Consider the following 16,995-nt stretch of genomic DNA (forward strand, 5'->3'; position numbering starts at 1 on the left):
CCACTGCACTCCAGTCTGGGCGACAGAGTGAGACTCCAACTCAAAAAAAAAAAGGAAGTAATTCATAATGATGAATGACCGTTCTCTGAAATTCATGTCACTGTTTCTCTCTAAGTGGCTATAAATTGAACTTTCTTCCATCATTCTACAAAGTTCACTCCCCTAAGGAAGTTTGACTGTGTGATTAAGTTAAATTACCTTGAACACTGGTAATGCTTAGGAAACAGTAACTTTTAAGTGACAATGCTAATTTCTAGCAATCTTTAAAAATTATAAATGGAATCAGATGAGTATCTAAAATTCACCTGTCCCGAAGACTACGTGTTTTTGCTTGGATGATTCCTAAATCCCACAGGGCTGGATTTTTCCGAGGATCATTAATTTTGTGTCCATATACTTCAATTGCCAATGCTCCTTCTGAAAGATGCTCAATAAAGTCTTCAGTGATGTTAACAGAAAACTCCTGAAACACAATAGCTAATTACATAGGAGCAAACACTTTCTGATAATCTTATGATCGTTTATACCAACTATCACGCACCTAATTATATCATGGAGGAAAGAAATAGAAAGCAGAATGTTTTATAGAACAGAACCATCACCTAACACCTGTAATGAATGCTCAGATGGCCTTAGGTTCTTGACTGTAAAAATAACTATAATTCTGAATTTTTGAAACTTCACACATTGAAAATAAGATCAGCATTACTCTATTTTGTTAGCAATATTTTGGGAGCTATTTTTAAAAGTTTAATTGTATTAAGTGTTACAGTCTTGATATAAAAGTTATTACATGTACTAAGGTAGTAAGTAGTGTGTTGTAAAAACAATTTTTTCTACCTTATAGAAGGTTAACCAGCTCTACTAATAGAAGAGAAAGGAAATAATGTCATTAACCCAAAAATATGACCTAAGACATTTCACCATTAGGATTTAGTTTATAAAGGAAGTCATGGAATTTCATCTCTGTGGGTGTCCTCTTTTTCTATCTAATGCACTTAAGGTATTTCTGTTTTAAAGAAATTAGAAAAAGGTCTCTCTCTTGAAAAAAAAAATGGGATGGGTCAAGTATCATTTAATACCAAAAGAAGATTTTGGAACAGGAAGGTCCAGATTCTGCTGGTTACTAGCCATGCTCAAACTGACTCAAAACTACTTCAGGCTCTCTGAAATGGCTTTTTTGGCTGAAAACAAAAACAAAAAACACCCTAATCAAAACATCAAATGAAAGAAAAACAAAGTGATTAGCAAAGCATCAGGTGCTCAGTAAAGTTAGCTTTTGTCTGGTGTCTATTTTCACTGTCTCCAAAACACAAGTTTCTTAACCTTTTGGGGTAATAACTTCTTCAGCAACCTAAATACAAGACATGGATTTCCTTTGGAGAAGAGTACAGGTGGGCATATACACATGTGCTTGTTTTTCACACAGCAGTTGACTTTTGATTGAGGAGGAGTGAGATTCATTGACACTTTAGTTTTTGACTCAATCCCAACTCTGAGAAACTCTGCCCCGAGACGTATGCTGGCACAATGATTCAAAGCAGTCTGTTTTGTTTTGACATGAGTCATTTAAATGGTGACCTCGTCTGGAAAACAAACTCACATTGCAGTGATCGAAGACAACCATGCAGTGAGGTTCCTTGCTGATGGGAGAGGAGGAGGTGTCTACTTCGGGGGCAACAATCACTGGCTCCTGTTGATCCCAGAAGTCGTATTTGCAGAACACAAAGTGGGACAGATGCTGTGGCAACCCAGTTGCTTGGAGGATCTTAACCTGAAGGAAAGAGAAGGCTGTTTTTAAATCCGAAGGTTCCTGCAAGCACTCTGGGTCAGAGAGACGGGTTGCGGTCCTGATTCTGTCACTAATGGGTGGTTTATAATGGCCAAATCCCATTCACTCTGAGACTTTACGTCTGCATCAGTGAAATGGGTAGCAAGTGTATTTAGTGAGAGGTTTGACACCAGGTAACAATGATCTTGACTTTAGAGGTGGGTATTGTAAAGCATTTAGAGACTGATGAAGAGCATTTAAATTCTAGTTTCTTAGAACATAAGAATAATCTTCATCGATTCAGAAGAACAAAGTTCTCAAACATCAACACAATTCGATGGCATGAATTTGGCTATCCATGGATACGGTTAGGAAAAGAACAAAATTAAGTAAGATGAAAGAAGAACTAAATCAGTGTATGTGCCAATAAACAGGAAAGGGGAAAACATTAATCTGATACTTAGAGTATATAGAGGAACAAGGTTATCAAGTGAAAATATTACATGCTACTACAGCATTTTGGGAGAGAACTTTAAAGCATCAGGAATGTATAGTTTGACGATCTAGAGGGGAGAACGAAGGGAATGGAAGATGGTGAATGTTTACCAATCTCCACACCAACATTCACTGAATGCCTTCCCTATGTAGATTCAGCAGGGTGAGGCATGTCAGAGGAAATGTGCTCTGAACAAGAAGAATATAAGGTTTTATGACAACAAAGCACAATTAGAAGCATGTGTCAAATTGGACCCAAACGACCCCAGGAGAAAAGCCCCTAACAGATTTTAAAACAGCCAAATATTGTAATAATTGCTTTGGCAGGCAGCATTGGGTTGACTTTTAATTTAAAACTTTTGTGATATTCTAAAACTCCTCCAACTATGTAGGAAACTAAATCCTAAAGTTAATTAAATTCTGATTTTTATAACCGATTAAACCAATTTTCACATGAATGAGTATTAATCATAAATCATATTCTTTAACTAGTCACTTTCTACATGTTGTATGAGTCAATCCACCTCCAGTGAATACATTTTATGAAAATAAATTTGAATATATGACACAAGTTTATGTAGTTCATCAACCACAATATAACATTTCAGGAAGCACGAATGACATATAAAATCATGCAAAGCAGATGACTTTATTTTCTTTCATACCAGGCACATAATGGTGAGTAATGAATGGGAACCCCCATAATAATTCATTTTTTTCCTGTGAAGCCAACAGGAGTTTGGAACATCTGGGTCACTATCCCTTACAGGCTATGAAAGATTAGCTGACACATTTTATTCCACCAAACCAAACAATGTCCTGCAACTAATTTTTCGTAAAATGCTTAAAGCCATTTTTTTCATTAAGTGCTTTTAAATTTTTATATTATTTAAGGTAAGGCAAGGTGGTATTTGGGAAGATTGCAAGATTTTGGAGTTACACAGATTTAAATTAAAATCTCTGCCACTTATTAGCTTGTGTGCTGGCACAAATTACTTAAATTCTTAGTTTTCTCCTAGGCACAATGGAAATATTAGTAGCTACCTTACTATACTGGGTTGAGACTGACCAAACCGAAGAAATGAAATGAAAGAGAGCTGTACCAGGCATTGGGTAGATGTTCAATACATACTTTTTTGTGATTGAATTCCATCTGAAAGCCATTTTTTCTTTTTTCTGTTTCTTTTTTTTTTTTTTTTTTGAGTCGGAGTCTCACTCTGTTGCCCAGACTGCAGTGGCCGGGAGCAGCCTCGACCTGCTGGGCTCTGGCAATCCTTCCACCTCAGCCTTCCAAGTAGCTGGAACTACAGGCGTGCACTACCACGCCCGGCTAATTTTTTGATTTATTGTAGAGATGAGGTCTTGCCAAGTTGCCCAGATGGGTCTCAACCCCTCGGACTCGGGCAATCCACTCACCTCAGCCTCCCAAAGCGTGGGATTACAGGCTGAGCCTGAAAGCCATTTTTTCATTAGAAATTAATCTCAATGTATTTTATACTTAATAAAATAAACAAGATTTAATATGCTGAACTCTACAGGTAACTTCTCAGAAATGAGACTGCCAGGAATGAAGACTATCAGAGATGAAGAATGTCTAGATATCTAGAATACAAGTTGTTTGGGTTTTGTGGGGTTTTTGGTTTTTTTACGTTTTCACATACAAACTAAAATCACCACAAGGTGTCAGAATACCACAGACTTCAACTTGTAGCTATTCAAGACCCAAGAGCCAAGGACTGTCAGTGGGTACTACTGTTAAGGTTTTTAAATATACTCAGGTTTTTAAATTGACTTTACTCAATATCACTGAAAACATTAGTATGTTAATATGTGCATATATTCATTACGGAAAAATAAATCCATATTTCTTTTATGGACTGTGATACTCAAGACTCATGATAGCTTAATTGTCTTCAGGCTAGATTCTTTTGCTTTTCTACCTATATTTTGTTTATTGGCATATAATTTATTTGTCCTCACCCTTTTTACAAAGAAAGCTATTATATGCTAGAATACGGTCTCCAAAAACCTCTTCCCACTGAAAAGAATCAGGTTTTTTGGAGAAATGGCTGATTCCAGTTCTAGCAAATGAACAGGATGAGATCAGAATATTCGTGATGCCAGAAAGCAAGAAGCATCGATGAGGGTTAGAGTTGTGTCAAGAGGACTCTAGAGTCAACTGAAGTGCTCCCATCAGCCAAAGATGGGAACATTTGTGCTTTAATATAAGTAATGAATGCAGTGGATCGAAGCATATCACATATGTTTAAGTCCAAGAGTTCATAATGGTATTAACACTAAGAACAAGAAAGCTCATTGGTGACATTTTAGAAAATCAATTCATTATTTTAAAAATCAGTAAATAAAGAGAGACGTGCAGCATTTATCTTGTCTATTCTATACAAATTGTACCTCTGAATTGCAAAAGGGTTGACAATAGGAAGATTCTCTCTATAAAAAAATGAAATAAGGGTCAGGCGCGGTGGCTCACACCTATAATCCCAGCACTTTGGGAGACTGGGGTGAGAGGATTGCCTGAGCCCACGGGTTCAAGACCAGCCCAGGCAACTTGGTGAGACCTAATCTCTACAATAAATCAAAAAATTAGCTGGGCGTGGTAGTGTGTGCATGTGGTTCTAGCTACTTGGAAGGCTGAAGCGAAAGGATTGCCTGAGCCCAGGAGGTCAAGACTATGGTGGCCATGAGCATGCCACTGCACTCGAGCCTGGGTGAGAGAGTGAGATTCTGACTCGAAAAAAAAAAAAGAAAAATGAAATACTATAATTAGATACCATTCTTTTGTAAAAGTTAATAATTTCTAAATATCATTCTGACTCAAAAAAAAAGAAAAATGAAATACTATAATTAGATACCATTCTTTTGTAAAAGTTAATAATTCTAAATATCATAAAATATCCATCAGTTTCTAACAAAATAATGCATCTAGGCAATAATCAGTCATGGCTGCTAGCATTTCCAAAAAGAAATAATCAGGTGGAAGAACACACACCACCACCTGCAAAGCACCCTTGCTACCTCCCTCCCCCAGGTAACACTTTTATCCCTCACTACCAATTTATAGCAAATGCATCTTAACTTGTTTCTACAATAAATACATCGCAGGTTTGGTGTGAGAAAGTGTGCACAGGTGTGCACACATGAAGAGAGCACAAGAGTGGTTACATCCCATCAGCCCTTGCGTGCCACCGTCCCCTCTCTTCCTCAGCGCTGCCTACCGAGGTGGCAGCCATCTCATACCCAGCATCGTCGCTGCCCTCCAACCCCCGGTGAAGCCCAAGAAGGTCCAAAAGAGGGCCAAGAAATTCACGGCATCAGTCAGACGGATACATCAAGATGAAGCATTAACTAGCGGAAACCCAGAGGTAGTGACAACAGGGTATGGAGACTCAAGGGCCAGTCTTTGATGCACAACTCTGGTTATGGGAGCAACAAAAAACAAAGTGCATACTGCCCAGGGGCTTCCAGAAGTTCCCGGTCCAAATCTCAAGGAGCTGGAGATGCAGCGGATGTGCAACAACTCTTACTGTGCTGAGATTGCTCACAACGTTTCCTTCAAGAACTGCAAAGCCACTGTGGAAAGAGCAGCCCAGCTGGCCATCAGAGTCACCCAGCCTGATGCCAGGCTGCGCCGTGAAGAAAATGAATAGGCAGCTCATGTGCATGTCTTATTTGTGCTTAAATAAAACCATAAATACTGCAAAAAAGAAAAGACACAAGCACACCAGAGCCTAAAGGTCAAAATAGACACGGGAGACACATCAACCAAGACAACCGAGGAAACTGACTGGGTATTTTATGATATTCAGAAATTATTAACTTTTGACAATGATATGGTAACTGCATTAATTTTTTAAGTACTCATCTTTTGGAGACACATACTCAACTATTTGTGGATGAAATATGATGTATGGGACCGCTTTAAATTCATCCTAAGGGAGGGGACAGCACAGAAGTAGCTTGAGTGCATGAGTGAAACAAGATTAACCACAAGTTGATCATTGTTGCACAAAGGTGAATGGGATCAGTAATACATTTCTCACTACTGTTCTATATGTAAGATATCTTCCACTTTAAAAAATCACATGATATCTTAATTTCATGTTTTAGAAAAAGCTCATGTTACCCAGGATATACTACTATTTTTGTTAGTGACAAAGATACATTTCCCAAGTAAGAGAGTTCCCTTGTATGCCATTTTACCCTGATGGCAAAAGTTGAACTTTCAGAGTTGCATTTACTAGTCCATCACCTTTAAAAATGGGCCATTGTGGAGTCATTAAGCCTGTCTTTAACTCTGGTAATCATATAACTCAAAGGAGCTGTTCTGAAATCAAGTGCAATTCAATAGAGATAAATTAAGGTATCACCCCAATACACACACACACACACACACACACACACACACACACACACACACACACACACACACTGAAGTAATCGACTTAAACACAGGAGGCTTCTCACTACGCGAAGACTTAACAGACAGCCCAACTTGAACGGCTCCAGCTTTCCCTTCCTTGCAGCCAACGCGTAACTTTATTCCTTTCAGCACCAACTTCAACTCTAGCAATATTTACTGAGAAGGTGGCCTGGACCTAGTGGATGACGAGTTAGGCGTTGGGTTTTGGCTCCCTTCACCTCGTGTTTCAATGGCTTCCTTCCCGCTTGTCATTGTTCCTTTGCACCTTGGTGACTTCTTTTCTTGTCTTCAAGAACCTTCTTTTTAACTGGGCCCTGCAGAGATCCCCAGCTTGTGGCAGTGCTGGCCCACTAGGGGGAGTCTGGAAACATCCGAGAGGACGTTTGAGTTGTCCTAACTCGTGGGAGACACGGCTCAGCCCACGCTGAGTAGGCAGAAGCCCCGAGGGACTGACCCACCTGCCATCGACCTAGCAGTCACTCACAAAAACACCAGAAGCACTGGTGGAGAGAGAATTTTACACGACACCCTCTCCTCCTGGGGTTCGGCCTCAGTCTCATTTTCCCAGAACTTTCCTCAGCCCTCCTATCTGAATTCATGACGTCTCCACTGTTTCCCAGGACATCTGGTGCCTGCCTCTATCAGAGCACTTGGATCACACAACACCGGAGTCTGTTCACACTCGCGTATCCCCCTACACACATGCACCATCTATGCAGGGAGCTACGTGAGACAAGGAACCTCGCCTTACTCATCTTTGTCTTCCCAGTCTCTGGCACAGTACCCGACCGGTAACAGGCAGCACGTGGAATGGAATGCATGGGAAGAGCAGAAGGGAAAGGAACAGCATGAGCAGAGGCACGTGGTGAGGAGAACAAAGACTGTGCGAAGAGTGACTTACGGCAGCAGCTTAGGAACAGGACCAGGGCTGGGATAATCTCCGTCTTCAGCAGGAATCAAGAGCCCCACCAAGAGGAGGAAACTGGTGTGGAAAGGCTGCTCTACAGAGAAGTGCAGATAAACAGAGACGCATACAGTTTGGGAACGGAATGGCCCAGCGAGAAAAAGCGACTTGTCCAAGGCTTCGCAGAGCAAGGTCCTGGAAGTGCTGAAACCACTACTTCAGGATACAGGATAAAATATGGTTTCTAGAATATTAAGCACGAAAGACCAATCTACAGAAAGAATGTCAAAATTTAAAAAACAGCACACCATTTGTCATCCAAAGACCCGCAATCCTCAGAATCAGCCCCCCTTTGACTATTTCTCAAATGCAGCTGGGACTTACCATGCAGACCAGTTTGTTCTCCTGGGCCTCCTTCTCAAAGGAGACCTCTGCAGTCTCATCACCTCCTGCAATTCTTTCCCCGACGTCACCACTGATTCGCACGACCTCCACATGCAGCCGGCCCGCCACCTGGAACAATGGGGGAAAGTAGAGGCTGGTTCCATATTTGGCTCATGCTCCCTTAGATGCTCTCTCTTCTGTTTTAGAGTCAAGTTGTTAGGTTAATGGTATACGAGAATTTCAGAGCTACTTTTTTAAAATTTAATTTTATTTATTCACTTTTTGAGGTGGAATCTCACTCTGTCACCCAGGCTGGAGTGTAGTGGCACTCTCATGGCTAACTCAGCATCGATCTGCTGGGCCCCAGTGATTCTTCCGCCAGCCACAGCTTTCCAAGCAGCCGGAACTATAGGCACGTGCTACCATGTCCGACTAATTTTTTATTGTAGAGATAAGGTCTCACCAAGTTGCCCAGGCTAATCTTGAACACTCGGGCTCAAGTAATCCACTCATCCCGGCCTCCCAAAGTGCTAGGATTATAGGTTGGGCCACCAAGCTCAGACTAAATTTTATTTTATTACGGAGATGTGGGATACAAGTGAGGATCAGCTACATAAATAGGCTGCCTGCGGGTGAAGTTTGGGCTTCTAACTGGTCGTCACTCCCCTGGAAGTGGACCAGGTGCCCTTTGTGTTGTCACACGTCCCCTGCCTTCCTCCCTTCCTCCCTCCCTCCCCTAGAAGTGTCCAGTGACTGCCAATCCCCCCTTGTGCAAGTGTGACTAATGTAGAAGCCTACTTTCTAACAGTTACCCTCCCTTCAATGCCCTGGGAATAACCACCACAAAGACCTATGAAAACAAAATGATGATGATGATACTAATACACATACAAATCACCTGTCATTATTGACAGGAAATGAGGCGTGAAGCAAAAAACCAACCTCTCCTTTCTGGTTAACGATCGGGACAGCATATTGCAACTTCACATCATAGAAAAGGGACTCAAGAAAGACGTTGGCCACCCCAATGAGACTGTGATTTTCCTGCTCATCATAGAACGGATCAGCACGCTTGAAGTAAGATCGTATTACCTGTAGAGAGATGTGCAACATACAATGTCAGAAAAATCACTTCAAATAAATGCATTCAACCTACTACTTTTTGAAGCAATCTAAGTCATTAAACTTAACTGTTATTATTCTGACTCTTTTACTTAACACATCCATGACCAGCAAATTTTTCACTTTCTTAAAACAGATGGAGGGTGAAAATTTTAAAAATCTGAAGCTGGTTGCCGCAAACTTCTGTCATTAAGCACAAGTGAAATGGTCTTAAATTGTCACCTCTTTTAACAATACAGCTGGAAGTTGCAGGCATATCTAGTATTTGCCTCAGTATTACCACTCTGACTAGCATTCCGGACTTTGTATTTTTTATTTGGATTAAAACTGAATATATATTATTCAGAATTTACAAAGATGTAAATTCACGTCAGCAGCAACCAGGAACAGAATTTGGAATGACATAATTTCACGTCAGTGACTGCAAATGAGTTAAGAGTAAAATAAAGTTTTTACCAAAAGTATAGCACTGTATTATTCACACATACACTCTTCCTCATTCCCGTTTAGAATGGTGGCCAGCATCCTTCACCAACAATAGAGAAAGCAATCCCAATAATAGGTGATTTTAAAAAATCATTTTTTCTCCTTTATGTGGAAGAACAATATATACTGAATAGAAAAAAAACTATGGTATACTAAACTACTCTTCATGTTTCTTTTAAGGAAGAGAGTCATTCATATCTGTTCCATGTGTTCCCACCAAATCATTAGACACGCTGCTATTAATGAAAGGTGACCCCCCTCAGAGGAGAGTGGTTGCCTTCCTTTGTTTTTATTATCATTATTTTATTTCTAAGTTGCAATAGGAGAGGAATGCAGAAAAGAATGAAAATTTTTTAAGCAAAAATGTCACCTTACTACAAGAAATTATTTGTATTGATGACAATCTGGAAAAAATGAACATTTTTACAAAACAGGCTAAGAAAGTAAACAATTCTATCCAAAAACAGGACCAGCAGTATTGAAAATAAAAACATACATAACGATCGGGCTTAGTGGCTCAGCCTGTAATCCCAGCACTTTGGGAGGCCAAGGCAAGTGGATTACCTAACCCTTCTGGTTCAAGACCAGCCCGGACAACTTGACGAGACCTCTTCTCCACAATAAAAAACAAATTAGCCGGGCGTGGTAGCACATGCCTATAGTTCTGGCTACTTGGAAGGCTGAGATGTAAGGATAACTGGAACCCAGCAGGTCGATGCTAGGACGGCCGTGAGTATGCCACTGCACTTCAGTGACAGAGTGAGACTCCAACTCAAAAACAAAAAGCAAAAACATAATATGTATTTCTATTCTAAATACATACAAGTAAATTGCTGACCTAAATGAGAAAACCTGCAACATGAGGAAAGGGTACCAGAGTACAGATCTATGGCACTGCAGGGTCAAAACTCCTTCCAAAAATGTTCCTAGTAGTGTAAATATTAAGATACCACTGATAGTCAATTTAAAAAACACACACTGCAGGTTCATTATCTGCAAGGTTAAATGAGTTGAGAAATGGGAAGAGTGATAAAAGAATTCTTCCAGAGCAGCACAGGAGACAGACACATGCATACCAACAGAAGTCAGAATGGAAAGTTCTAGAAATGGAATTCTGCTATAAATCCAAGAGACAGAAATGAGAAAAAAAAAAAAAGAAAAGAAAATACCAGAAAGACAAGTTATCAAAAATCTTAATTTGCTAAACAAGTTAAAGGATTAAAATAAACTTTAGTCTAGAAATGGGATTATAATTTTGGAAAAAGAACAACTTTCCCCAGAAATGGGTAGGTTCTTCCAGCTTAGCTCCTTTTATAACAACCAATTAGGTCATTTTTCTTAAGTAACTTACTGGGGAATCTTCTTCACACTCCTTCCACTCCTGATAAAGGTCTCTCATATCCAACAATCTGTTGTCCAGTTTTTCCAAAGACCAAATCTGCTTTCCTTTTCCTTTTCTTCTCACCTGGATAGCAGGTTCACTAAGAAGAGAGCCCCGCTGCAAAGACAGGAAGAACGGCTGCGTGAAACACACAGATAGCCATCAGGGAGTCAGAGGCTGAACATTCCACACCCACCAGTCAAATGCCATTACACCAAAACTGAACCAGTAGTCATGCTTTAATCTGTTGATTACACCGGTTCCCCGAAACCTGACAAGTTTTAACATTTAAGCATAAACTTACATTTAAATTTTGACTGCAGTTGGATATAAATTTAAATTTAAAACCCAAGAGACCAGGTTTAATGGGAAGTTAAAATATAAATGTTATATTCAGTCCATCATAGGACCACAGTTTATCAATGAGGAAGAGTCATGGCATAGAACAGCAAGGGAAAGTTTGCTGCAGTGTATGGTGAAGAAACGATCTCTCAAAAGTGTGAACTTTTTTGAATGAATAGTATCTTTATGCGATACAAAAATAGTAAAGTTACGTTATACAAGCGTCATCTCAAAAAAAGCACTAAAGTTTTTCCAGTTTATAAAAGCAATTTTAATAAAGAAAAATTTGTAGAACTTTTTGAAATCATAGAGTAGAAAAAGCTTCTTTACATCTCCCCCAGAGAGATGTTTGTATCAGTTATCTAATCAATTTCGATTTAGTGGTTTAATTTATCAACTGTTCTGATATGCTTATGGAGAACCTAAGAGAACCATGAAATACGTGGAAGCTTCATTAACATAGTACCTATAATCATTTCTAAAGAGACAAAATGTAAATAATGAGACAAGGATGTGATTATTTTTACGATCAAAAAAGTTACAATTCTTTCACATACTGTAAAGGTCCTTCTACCTCATATTCAGCCAGCTAGTGAATAAACAGAAAAATCCCATTAGTGATGTGGGGGTAGTGGCTTTTCTGGGGGAGAATGCTGGACCTGAGACTAAACAGCAAAGGGCAACATGGTGCGGCTGTCATGATTTGGCCCTCCTGCAAAACTGGAAAGAAGGAAAAACACCAGAGAGAGTATTCGCAGCATAGACAGGACATGAAATGAGGGTTTTCATATATCAAAAAATAGTCTTTGCTGGATTAAAGGCTGCAAACCCAGGCTGACAAGGAGGCCATCTCCTTAGGAAATGCTTCCTTGGCCAGCTCTTCTCTCTGGCTGATATCTAAAAATACTAATCTAATTGAAATCAAAACTAGTAGAGAATTAGTAGCTGTCTGTTAAAAATGGCTCCTTCACTTCAGCAATGCTTGCTACCTCTATCAGCAACAGAAACAGCCCCAGTGAACCCACTCTCAGGTGGTAGGGGAGAAAGATGCCCAAGCTGATGTGAGACCCTTCTAGGTCCCAAAGCAGATCTGCTCCTTCCAACAAAGCCCAAAACAGGATACAGAGAAAAGGGCCACAGTTATGCTAAATTGGGGGAAAATGTTTCCATTTCCACTTTTGCCATCCCAAACCCTATAGAATGAAGAATGACTTTGCACTTCTCAGGCATCCAGAAGATGCTGAGTCCTAGACCTTCTGCCTATGACTGGTCTTCCTCTATTGTTTTCTGTGAGTACTACTGTACCCAGATTTTGCCCTACGCATACTAATAAACAAAGTTCGAATGAAATACAACCTTTCAAACTACACATAAGAGTATGCAAAGACAATTATCTGTAAAGTAATGATTACATCATATTCATAATATCTTTATTACTCAAAACATTAAGAATCATATTTGCCAAAATCTACTCTGTGCAAAACGCTGACCTCGATGCTGTGATGTCACAAGGGAAAGAAAGATGTAATCCTTGCTACCAAATTGGCATAGAACATCCAGGATGGATGATTAAAGTTTTGCTGTGTTGAATATCATAGGAGAAAGAGAACATACGGACACTCAAAAATTTGTCTGAATAAAAATTCTACCTAAGCCATCAAAAATTATGTATGAACAGGATCATGAGCTAAAAAGGGAAGAAGAAGAAGAAGAAAACTGAATGGCAAAGACAGAAGAGTGTGATGGAGCTTTTTCTTCCTAAAGTTTATTAAACATTATATAAAAAGAAAAAAAAAAGGTTTCCAATCTTGAATACACAAATGAAACAACTAATAAATAGTTTTGCTGGGCACTTTATTAGAAGTAGAAAATAGCATGATGTAAGTAGAAGGAACAAACCCCTAACTTGAGGGGAAGGGGTTGTAGAGTGGTAACAAAATGAAGGAGAAAATACACTTTGGGAAGATTCATCAGAAAACATTTCTCAAAAATAATTTAACCAAGCCGGGCTTGGTGGCTCAGCCTGTAATCCCGCGCCTTTGGGAGGCTGAGGTGAGTGGATTGCCTGAGCCTGCGGGTTCGAGACCTGCCTAGGCAGTGAGACCTCATCTCTACAATAAATCAAAAAATCAGCCGGGCGTGGTAGCACATGCCTGTAATTCCGGTTACTTGGAAGGCTGAGGCGGAAGGATCGCCAGAGCCCAGCAGGTCGAGGCTGCAGTGTCCAGGAGCGGCCACTGCACTCCAGTCTGGGCGAAAGAATGAGACTCCAACTCAAAAAAGAAAAAGAAAAAGAAAAAAAAATAATAATAATTTAACCAGATTTGAATAAAGGGAGTTGGGTGACATGATAAAACGTGTGTGTGTGTGTGTGTGTGTGTGTGTGTGTGTGTGTGTGTGTGTGTGTGTGTATGGCGGGGGGGGGTGCGCACAAAGGCAGAGAATTAAAGGAAGTAAATTCTACCCAAGGGAGGAAGACAGGGGATCTAGCCTGAGGAGGATACAGACAGGGATCTGAGGAGACACCCACCAAGGCTTAAATAACACCAAGGAAAACATAAAGCAACCTTATCCAATGAGATTTTTTTTCAATAAACGGCAACCTCACCTTCCTGTTGGCATCCAGGCTGGAGGCTGGAATCTGGAGGGTAACTTTATATTCTGTTCTCTTGTCCAGCTCCTCAGCGATGAAGCTAGCTTCTCTCACCAACAGATTAGCTTTAACAATTTGTTCCCTCAGCCTCATCAGGCTGTTATTCAATGTGGCTTCTCTTTTAAAAAAAAAGAGAGAGAGGAAGAGGGGTGAGGAGGGAATAAACACAGAAAGCAGCACATGAGATAACTATACAGTAATAATACGTTGATATATAAATCAAGCTTTACAACTGTCTTTTGTACACTGGAAATATATCACTGACCCATGCACACATGGTATCTGGGCTACATTACATGTTGCTATGTTGCACAGGCTGGCGAGCACTGGCATATGCTCTTATAGCAAGCTGGCCATAGACAAGGGCAGTGCCTCACAAACCTGATCATCTATGCAAATCACTAGAGGATCTTGAGAAACACAAGATTTTGACTCAGGTGAGGACCTGAAATCCCACATGTCTATCAATCTCCAGGTGATAAGGATGCTGCCTGCCTGCAAACCAAACTTTGAATAGCATGAAGTTAGTGAAGTACAGTCTGCAGCCAGGGAACACGGCAGTGCTAATTAGCCCATACAGAGATCAAACTTGCAATCTGCATCTCATCAGCACCATGCTTTACCTACCTGAGTTAATCAGTCCAGATAACAAACTTTTTTCCTTTTTTTAAATATAAAAAGCATCTACTGGCCGGGCTTGGTGGTTCAGCCTGTAATCCCGTGCTTTGGAGGGCGAGGTGAGTGAAGCACCTGAGCCCGTGGGTTCGAGACCCGCCTAGGCAACTTGGCGAGACCTCATCTTGACAATAAATCAAAAAAATTAGCCGGGCATGGCAGCACGTGCCTGTAGTTCCAGCTACTTGGAAAGCTAAGACGGAAGGATCGCTGGAGCCCAGCAGGTCAAGGCTGCGGTGGTTGTGAGCGTGCCACTGCACTCCAGTCTGGGCGACCAAGTGAGACTCCAACTCAAAAAAAAAAAAAAAAAAGCATCTACCCAAGCTTCAGAACCTAAAGCATAATACAATGATGAAATATACTTCTTTATTCAAATCCAACCACACAAACCGAAAATGGGGCAGTACCTAAGACGGGCAGTTTTAAATAAAGCACTATAAATTGGCAATTTCCATTTTTTCCAAAATAAAAATTATACAAAGTGGTTCTCGGCTGTAGCATTCTATTTAAATATACCTCTTTTCCAAACACCACCTCGACGTTCCCATCGAGAACGGAGGCCTTTCCAAGGTGGCCAGCGGGGGCATGAGCCATGTGTGTAGCCAGCCCTTTCCCTGTGCACCCGTTACCTCTCCTCAGCCCACTGCCTCAGGCGTTGCTGAGCGCTGGGCGAGTGGAAGGAAAACCTGTCCGTGCTCCGGCAGATCTGCTTCTCAGGAGACAGCCTTCTTCGGAGCTGCTCCAGTTCGTGTTCATACATGAGCCTCTGACGCTCGAGTGCAGATCGTTTTTCTTCCTCGTGCTGTTGCTCAAGGCTGTTCAGTATTGACTGCATTGGATCTAAGCACATTTTTTGAAAAAGATAAATAAGGAACAAAAGGGACAACACAATAAACTTCCAGAGCTGGTCCACATGGCAATGTTGCTTGTCATCATCCTAACTGTACTACCTAACTAATAACATTAAAGACAGCTGGGAATAAAAGCAGCTTTCCTTATTTCCAATTATTTACGCTGTTATCTATTCTCAGATCTATTCCAAAGCATCTCCCATATAGAAAAGGCAATTCTATTGTATGCTCTACATATAAGCTAAGACATGGCGAACCCTCCAGAGACACACTATAGTAATAAGCCCGTGGCGGTCACGTTTAAAGCCACAGAGATTCTATAAATGAGAACAAAGTGATTTGATTGAATATTATGGCAGAAAGGAAGTTTTTATAACCCAATAAAGCATAGCCAGAGACACAAAATAATAAGAGTATAGAGAATAGCAACGAACTTTATTCATAACACTACCAATTCTATTCATTCTTTCTCTTATTCGCGATGAGTTCTTGCCAAGTCGCAGAGGCTAGAGTGCAGTGGCTATTCACCAGGAAGAACAGAGCTCACTGTAGCCCCAAACTCCTGGGCTCAAGCATTCCTCTTGCTTTAGCCTCCCCAGGAGCTGGGACTACAGGCAACACTCTACCAACTTTAACAGACGCTCAAATGCACACCCAGTTCACTCACCATTGCTGCCCAGAGCCTTCATGGTGACCTCCATCTGTGCGTATTCATAATTGAAGTTAATTTCACTGGACACCTCACTGGAGGAGTCTCCATCTACATCCAGCTGCTCGGAACTATTATCATTCTTCATGGAAGTGTCTTGGTCCTCATCCTCTCGTTCTGCTTTCTTTTTCTTTTTAGGCAAATTGAGTCTGGGGGGAGGTAAGAAAAGAGTATTATTTTAAAAATCAAGATAGGCACTTATTCATTCTACTCATTAAATACTAGCATTTGCTAGAAGCCAAGTGGATACCATTTAAGTACAAAGCAATTACTATACTCAGGAATTTTATATTCTAGTAGTAGAAATAAAGCACCTACATGCAGGCAAACAGTTACAGCTGAAAGCATGACACCAGACCACACAACCATTACAAGCTAAGTATTAAAGAAAAGCTGGGGGCCATATCAGAATGAAATAATAAAGGAAGGTAAGAGAGAAGAGGAGATCATTTGAATTGAGTCTTAAAGGATAAACAGAAAGTAGGGTAGAAGGAACAGCATAAGATGTGGAAACAGAAACATTCACATTCTCTGGAGAAATTATGAGCAAAACAATGGGGATACACAAAATCTGTACAGCACAGTTTAGAGATAAAGCTGGAAGGATCAACTTAATCCAAGCCATGAGGGTTTGGAACACAAAGCCAAGCAATTTATATTTGGTTTAGTTTGAAAAGGAAAAAAAAATTTAATTCTTCATGCCCTTGGTATCAATCTACCTTTTCTCAATAACCAAAATGTCAACTGGCCTCCAGCAAAGCATCTCTATTAACTGTAGGAA

The 16,995-nt window shown here is 40.4% G+C and overlaps 1 protein-coding gene across 1 annotated transcript in view; it reads right to left on the reverse strand.

Moving 5' to 3' along the window:
- KIF13B (kinesin family member 13B) overlaps positions 1-16,363 on the reverse strand; it is a gene marked incomplete at its 5' end in the record, with an annotated part of 65,322 nt that extends 48,959 nt beyond the window's left edge. The window contains 8 exons of the mRNA XM_008049262.1: positions 306-463; positions 1,604-1,774; positions 7,996-8,124; positions 8,938-9,087; positions 10,955-11,101; positions 13,935-14,097; positions 15,284-15,494; positions 16,173-16,363. Coding sequence (XP_008047453.1) covers positions 306-463; positions 1,604-1,774; positions 7,996-8,124; positions 8,938-9,087; positions 10,955-11,101; positions 13,935-14,097; positions 15,284-15,494; positions 16,173-16,363 — 1,320 coding nt within the window. The remainder of the gene's footprint in view (positions 1-305; positions 464-1,603; positions 1,775-7,995; positions 8,125-8,937; positions 9,088-10,954; positions 11,102-13,934; positions 14,098-15,283; positions 15,495-16,172) is intronic.
- Positions 16,364-16,995: the final 632 nt, after the last annotated feature.

The sequence above is a fragment of the Carlito syrichta genome, unplaced genomic scaffold (genome assembly GCF_000164805.1).
Source record: "Carlito syrichta isolate Samal-C Ts95f unplaced genomic scaffold, Tarsius_syrichta-2.0.1 Scaffold131022, whole genome shotgun sequence".
NCBI lineage: Eukaryota > Metazoa > Chordata > Mammalia > Primates > Tarsiidae > Carlito > Carlito syrichta.